Source organism: Chanodichthys erythropterus, chromosome 15, assembly GCF_024489055.1.
Source record: "Chanodichthys erythropterus isolate Z2021 chromosome 15, ASM2448905v1, whole genome shotgun sequence".
Taxonomy (NCBI): Eukaryota; Metazoa; Chordata; class Actinopteri; order Cypriniformes; family Xenocyprididae; genus Chanodichthys; species Chanodichthys erythropterus.
In genome coordinates, this window is record NC_090235.1 from 14,786,723 (window position 1) to 14,795,084 (window position 8,362).

General features: G+C 38.7%; 1 protein-coding gene across 1 annotated transcript in view; it reads right to left on the reverse strand.

The window, feature by feature from the left end:
• LOC137037870 (uncharacterized) overlaps window positions 1-3,366 on the reverse strand; it is a 105,745-nt gene extending 102,379 nt beyond the window's left edge. The window contains exon 1 of the mRNA XM_067412237.1: window positions 3,361-3,366. Coding sequence (XP_067268338.1) covers window positions 3,361-3,363 — 3 coding nt within the window. The 5' untranslated portion in view covers window positions 3,364-3,366. The remainder of the gene's footprint in view (window positions 1-3,360) is intronic.
• Between the last annotated feature and the right edge of the window lie 4,996 nt (window positions 3,367-8,362).

Here is an 8,362-nt window from a genome sequence, read left to right on the forward strand (position 1 = left end):
TTACTCTTTTTGTCACACTTTCAATTTTACTCATAATTGACTTAGTGTGTCATCATTTTGACTTTTTATCTCATAATTATGTTATTTCATGTCATTTTATATCTCATGTGTCCTCCATGTGTGATGCTCAGACTCACGTCAGCGATCCATTCTGTGTCACAGGTGGGATCCGGAGCGTCGCTCAGCTGACAGGAGGTGGATCCGTTGCTGAAATCTCTCCTGCAGCAGGTGAGAGCGTCCCGTCCGGACGGCAGCGCCAGCAGACCTACAGGAACCGGATCACAATGGTCTGCACATGATCTACAGCTGGAGCTCAAGCACGCTAAAGGCTGATTTAAGCTGGATTTATACTTTCGCCTGGCTCCGCACCGCGAGTCTCCGCAGACTGCGCGCGCACCTCCCCAAACGGACGAGGCGTTTATACTCGACGCGCTCGCCGTTGTTCTATTGAAATGACAGGGGGCGACTCTGAGAAATTGTTCTCTAGATCAGCAGTAAGCAGTGGTGAGAAGAAGAAAAGGTACATGTGACGATGTTTATTCTAGTTTGCACTTAACCAAAACCACACTGCAAAAAGAATTGTGTGAAACCCAATAAACCTTGAGATTATAGAGATAACCTTGAGTATAACCGTCCCATCCATTTGGGGAGGTGCGCGCACAGTCAGCAGAGGCTCGTGGTGCGGAGCCAGGCGAAAGTATAAATCCAGCTTAACGTATGTTCAACACCTGCACATCTGCTTCATCTCCGTTGACACCATCACTGACACAGACGCTCATAACAGCTGTCATTTTTAAAAGAAAACATCCCAGAATGCCAACATGAACAATAGCTTCAGGGAAATTTACTTTAACTTCTGAATGAATTAACAAGACCAAGTTTAAAGTTTTTCTAACTACAGAAGAAAGAACACACATCACTTACATGAACACATTAGAACATAGCTTCTGATCCTCTGTTTGTGATCCATCGAGAACTCCAACTCTACCAAGAACTTCAGAGCTGTGAGAGGAAAAAAAACCCAAAAGAGATTAAGGAGTGAAGAGGGTATGACTCAATAACATGCATACAGGAGCTTTATCTGTCCTCTCTCTCTCTCTCTGTGTGTGTGTCTGTCATAATAAATATTAAAACAAGAGGACCTGTTGAAATATGTGAGATGTATGGTTTATTCAAACTGCAAACATAAAACTTTGTTTTATTAACAAAGTTCGGCAGGTGCATGTTTAGATAACACGATTTTTACTTGATAAAAGAGTCTAAACTGTCAGAAGGACTGGAGGAGATGTTATCAAAATGTTATCAAAATTATTCCAGTTCACATAGATCCACGGACACAACTGACTTTTTTGTATTATGCGGACCAGACAAGTAATTTGGCAAATATCACTTTTTTAAAAAGACTAAGTGTCTGCACACATAGGTTACACATTCAAACACACAAACCTATAGACTAAACATGTACATGAACGGCAAGAAGTCTTATACTTTCAGTTAAAAAGGTGTAATTTAAGCTTCCCCTAAGTTAATAATTAAGGCTTTTTACAATGGAAGTGATTCAATCAAAAACTTACTTTAGCTCGATAATATCTTTTTCCTAGAGCTGATGTAAAGCCAAAACAATCTCTGTCAATACTTTTCCTATTATCACTGTGAAGCTGCTTTGAAACAATCTGTAGTGTAAAAAGCGCTATATAAATGAAGATGACTTGACTTGACTGCATGTGGATGCGAACAGGTGTCCTTACATTTCATACCCATCAGTGTCCTACCCGGGCTTACTGCACATGCGCACATCAATATTACATCATTTTTGTCATGATAAATAACACAAAATTACTGTATTTGCATTATTGTCAGGTAGGTGTAGACATTAATAAAGTGCACTCTGATAAGTAGCATTTTTCACTATCGATTTATACTTGTTCTAACAATTAATGCTTTATTGTGATACCACTACTGTACTTGCATTATTATAAAGGTAGGTTTAGGGTTGGGGTAGGTATAGATGTTAATAAAGCCATAAACCACGTTAATATCATGCTGGAAGCACAATCTGATAGGTACTGTAGCATTTTTCACTGTCAGATTTTGCTACCTACTGTTTCAGTGGGAGGTAGGGTAGCACAAACTGTCAGAAAAGCGAAAGAAAAGATGAGAGTTGGCTGTTTTTGTCTATTGTAAGTTTAAAGTGTTTGTGATTTTAACACATAGCTAATATGTTTTACCACTTGCGTGATACTTCATATAGCCTAAATATAAAGTTGTTTTTATATAAATTAATGAATTGAATAAAACTTTATTCAAATGTAGTGCGTTTAAACGTGACATCTATGAAAGAGCCTATATACAAAGAGAATCGCAATGCTGCTGATAAGCCATGTTGACCAAAAAACTTTTGGATTTGAAATAAGTGAATGCTGTGTTTGTGATAAACAGCCACGGATCAGTTGCGCACTGCAGACGCGGAATGTGTGAAAGCAGAATAGCACGTGCTGCTCCTGCAACACACACACGCCGCATACGAACTTCAAACGGAGTAAAACAGGCGAAAGACTCGAAGACGATCGCTGCACAGCCGCAGACGCGCCGCTCCTGAAACGCGCTGCCGGAGCGCATCCGTGTTCATTCCGAGCACCTACGGAAAAACATGAGATATTCTACATTTATTTTTTAAACAATAAAAAAAAATGGTTGCAACTTTCAGACACGACTGTCTTTTCAGGTGTATACTTCACGTAAGGCGGTTTCTATAGCGTAAGTGTAACGGAGGCCAGTTAGTAGTTGCTGTGCGAGTAAACCTCACTCCTCTGATCTCAAGAGATGCTCTGGCGACTGATGCTAGAGGTTGCAGCCTTTAGCCTCCTCGTTAAAGCGTCCGACTCCCACGCCGGAGACCCGGGTTCGAGGGGTCAGGGGTTACATAATGACAAATGTCGAGAGCGCATTATTGTAACGCGAGAGTGCATCTCTCTCTCTCTCTCTCTCTCTCAGATATTAGTGTGCGCACTCAAACTTTGTCCCCCTGCATGTTGCCAGCAGCGCAGCATTATAGTGTAAACACCCATCTGCAGAAACATTAATCTGCGCATATGCCAAGTTTGCCAACAAATGCAAATCAATATTTAGCCTACATAACATAATAGCAGAAAACATACCTGTCTCACGCGTGTACCGAAAAATCACATAGGCTATAGCTACTGTCCTGCAACAGATCAATAGCAGGTGCTCACCCTGTTGATGGACGTGACTGATCGCAGCATATTTCCTGAAACAATCATTTTCTGTAAAGATGATTTGAAACTATATGTCTTGTGAAAATCGCAATATAAATCTGATCTGATCTGATCTGTCACTCACCATCCCGCGCGCGCTGCCTGCCGGACTTCATTAATGAGCGCGCTGCGCGCGATTTATATAGGATGACACCCGCCCTGCCCTGAATCAATCATATCGAGAGAAAAAACAACTCATCAGAATACCAGAGAGGTGATGCTCATGAATATCACGAGTGATGATAGTGATTGTTCTGAAACCACTGAGACTGAGCAGAACAAAGCCTGAAGGCATCTACAGACCATCACAGCCAGACAGGAAGAAAACACCTGGCAAACAAACACATCACCCTAGCAACGGCACATCATTGCACAATAAACAGTTTTGAACATTCAGAAATAACGTTTTCATAACTTAATGGGAACGTTGGAAAAACGTTCTTACAGTTCGTCAGCTGGGTCATTGTCATCAGATATTATGAAGATTTTGTTATTATCGATCAGTTCAGACACTGACTGATCAAAAATCTATTTCACCACCAGAGAAATTCCCGATATTCATCGAACAGAATAAAAACAGGTTTTCTTTTCCAGGTTCTGGCTGAACTTCACTGTCAAAGAACTTCTAATGAATTTCATATGGCTGAATAAATGAAGTAGTTTCCTTACGAACACTGCAAACTACCATGAGGTCGTTTCACCTCGTTTCTGTAGTTAAACAGTGCACTTAAAAGACATACATATTAAAGCTGTTATCAATTAATTACCGATCTAAAGTAATGACTCTGTTGTCTTCTGTAGCTGCTTTACAGCAGAGTCTGAATTTGTTTGCATCATTGATTCTGTTATTTTTCTGTTTATTACTGTGAATCTGTATCTGTATATAAATAATGATCCCCGATTCATTTGTATGTGTTTTTGACAGTAACTAGATTTGTAAATGATGTTGACTAACAGCAGCAGTATTAGTTAAGAGCTCTAGCGCCCCCTGTCCGCTGAAGATGGAAATACAGCAGATTAATTCAGATCACTCAGTCTGGTGTCATATAGTGTCAACACATCAGGGTTATTATAGTTACAGAAACTAAAACTACAATTAAAACCATAAATGAAATAAAATACTGTTTAAAGGCAGGGTTGGCAATTTGTTTTATAGATATTTTTTGTTATTCTGGTTGAAACTGGTTGTAATAAAACATGTGCATATGTCTTCTGTGCAAGTCTCGGTCCGAATGTGATGATGTCTTACCTGCCTGTTGGCATATGTATGATGTTCAATACATTTTCTAATCAGATGAGTGAACAGAGCCACTAACTGCAATTACATCTAATAATGAACATAAACAATGTTACGGGAACACCGGGATAAAATCCCCCTTAACACAAAGCATTCCGCCAAACATGCATGCGTGAACTTTGATTTCTGATGTAAAAAGCAGAAGCGCTGGTTTCTGTTCTTCTACAAAGAGGAAGCTTTCTCTTCTAACATTTCTTTTTTTAGTTTCAACTACCATATATCAGAAAGATTTGGGAGGCAAGGTAACATAACAATGACATTTATAAAAAAAACAGCAAATGAAAGCAACATATTGTAAGATAAAGTTCTTTTGCATATACCCGGCCGTAGCTCACATCCTGAGGGTTGCGAACTCTGCATTTCCTGCCTGAGGATGAAGGCGGGGGTGTAGCTGACCCCCAGGAGATATGGACAGGGACCATCCTGATGGTGGTGAAAGACATCATCATCTGTGAACTCAAACATGCACTGTAACAAATTTCTGTAGTTTCCACAGCATTTATACTGTAAAATGACCAAATCCTGACTGTGGAACATGTATACAGCATGTTGCTGTAAATCTGCAAAGCCTCATGGTTAAATTTCAATAAATTCGACAGTAAATATATTTTTTACTGTGAATCACAATGAAGAAATGTTGAGCAGGGCATTTTCAGCAGCAGAAACAGAGGAGATTCCACACGTTCTCTAGGATTTGACTTCAGCATGGTAACTTTGCTCATATTTTGCCATGTTTCCTCAGGTAACTTTACCTGTGTTTAGGAGTGTGCCAGGAGAGAGATGCAGGGAGCGGCACTGTAAGCCATATCATTACGAAGATAACTGTTTACTCACATAAATTTGATAGATTTTATCTGTCAATATTTGATAACGTCGTCAGTTTGGTGGAGTAACATTGTTGGATAAAAGTAAACTGGAACTCCATGCACATGCACGTGTGTTAGCAAAGTGTGCTAGCCGTTTCCCATTTCTATGGCATGAAGTGAAAGAAAATGCAGCAACTGGTGAGAATTTTAAACAGCACTACATTTTTTACAGCATCAAGTTTTTCTGAGCTTCTTTGCCGGGCAAACTACAGCAGCTACATACTGTAGAATAGATGCGTGCCTTTTTAAGTGAATTCCGGCCTTGTGGAAGCATAATACGGACATGCCATTGTACACGCATTAACAGTATTTTTTGTATTTCTTCAACAATTTTTCAACAGACACAAGGTAGCATATCTACATTGTGGGGAATATAATATAGTTGTCACAATTATGTTTAGTTGGTTTTGTCATGCACAGATTTTTAGAATGTATTTCATTAGTTCCTGTTTTTCTTTGTTTAATTTCCCACTTCTCATTTGTTTCTATAGTAACTGTCATTAGTTCATGTGGTTTCAACTGTGTTTGATTAATTAGTATTATTTGTATTTACTAAAGTTGTGCCTTTGCCTTCATTTTCTGTTCAGTGTTACTCGGGTGTGTTACTCTGCCTGTTTTGTGGATTATCTTGGCAGAATTTATTAAACTTCATATTGGATTTATATTCATCTGAGTTTTCTTGTGTCTGCCTGACTATAATATAATAAAATATAATATAATTGTTAAAATACGTGGCTAGGAAAGTCACAAAGAAGAGGAAACATTCAGGGACAGACTTTAATGATGAATGCATAGAAAGCAAAATATTTTTATTGCTGAAGACTTTCCACAAACACCAGGCTCTTCCTGATCAGGAACTCAACACACAACATTAAAAGTGTGTTTTAATCAAACCACATGCAAATGAGTGACGTTCCCGTGAAAGAGGAATAAATGCTCTGGTTTTGCATGTGAGACACAACAAGTACAGTATCTGAATGTCACATTAATGACACTGATCATCGAACTGTCTGCCTGCCTGTACGCCTTTCCTATTTCCTATTCTACTTACAGAAAAACGGAACTGGCGCCGCGTTCGTTCTGTAAGTAGAATAGGGAAGGTGTAGGACATACAGCGTAAGCTTTTGAAGAATACAGAAAGCGGAAGCACACGCAATGCGATCATTTGTGTTTATAAAGCATATACAGTTGTATTTTTTTCGAAAGTGAACTAATCCTTTAATAAGAGCTCTTAATGCATTATAGTCCTTCTCGTTTATTGCGATCTCAGAATTCTGGAACAATCTTCCTAGCATTGTTCGGGAAGCAGACACACTCTGTCAGTTTAAATCTAGACTAAAAACGCATCTCTTTAACCTGGCATACACATAACACATTATCAATTTATATTTTCACATCCGTTAAAGGATTATTAGGCTGCATAAATTAGGTCAGCCGGAACCGGGAACACTTCCTATAACACCAGATGTACTCGTTACATCAGAAGAAGAATGGCATCTACGCTAATATTAGTCTTTCTGTTTATCCCGAGGTTTACCGTAGTCAACCGGATCCAGGCCGTATCCAGCTGAGATCGAAGACCTGCGACAATCTGCATTGTAAAAAGCTCTTTATAAATAAAGGTGATTTGACTTGACAGGTCTTCCTCGTTTGTTTGGGATTCCACAAACGTGTTTGAACGTGTTTAGTCATGGAACCTTCTGAGAGATGTGTGTTACAGTAACAAGAACAGAGACTGACGGCAGACAAGCAGAAGACTGAGAACAACACCAGACCTTCCCACATGAACAACACGACCTGATAAACCCTTCGCACGTGATCTCCAACAGTCTTTCTGTTGTCTTGTAACAATGTTACTTGTTACCCTTTTTTTATCATACTCACCACTAGGGGGTGCTGGAGCGCTAAAACCCCAGGTATTTAAACTGTTAAGAAGTCAGTTTGTTTGGAAGAGGGAAGCACGGTCTTACCCTATAGCACCTCCAGCAAAACTCATCGGAGTCCTGATCGAGAAACTTTTTCCAGTTCAATCATGTAAGTTTTGTCTCTTCTAGTGTTGTGTATTTGTTTTCTCTTGATGTATATAATTTATGTGTGGGTTTCTTTAGCTAATGTTAGATTTCTTTTCTTTTTGTAGATGGACTCTTTAAATGTTGCTTTATATTTTGGTAGTTTCAAGGGCACTACTTATATGGACATCAAGTGTTTTTCCACATTGGATTGTTCACATTATCAAATGTCCTGAGTACAAGGATTTGATTGTGGACTATCTCTGGATTATTTGAAGAGCACTTGAATGGTATTTTCTATTTTGTGTGTGTGAGTGAGTGGGCTTTTTGGTTCATTATCAATCTAAACATTGACTATTCAACATTCATATTAGTGATATACTTACCCAAAGAATCACTCATCTACAAATTTGAACTGATCAGATAAGCTTTTTTTAAGCATTGCCATTCTTTTTCTGTTGTTTCACATTACTTTATAGACAATCTACAGGTATATTACTTTGATTTACTGTACTGGTATTATTTCAGTTCATTCTCATTTTCATGTTTCATGTTCTATTTATTTTGTTTTTGGTTTACCCAAAACATTCAATTCATGTAAAGGCATAAAAATATAATTCTTGTCTTTGTTGTGTGTGACATTACACTTAGGAAACACATTAATCTATATTTTTAGCAGTGTTAAGTTAATAGTTGTCGGACCCCTCCTGTTATTCAGATATGTGTAACTGCTTGCTATTGTTGACAGAGCTTATATTCTGACAGACCTTCAGACACTTTAGACTGTATTCTCAAGCAGAAATCTTTTAGTATCACAGTACAATTACTTACATTGCTTACAACACATTTGTAAATCATTAGCACATGAGGACACACACACAGAGTGGTGCAGTATGTTTGGAATAGTGTACTACT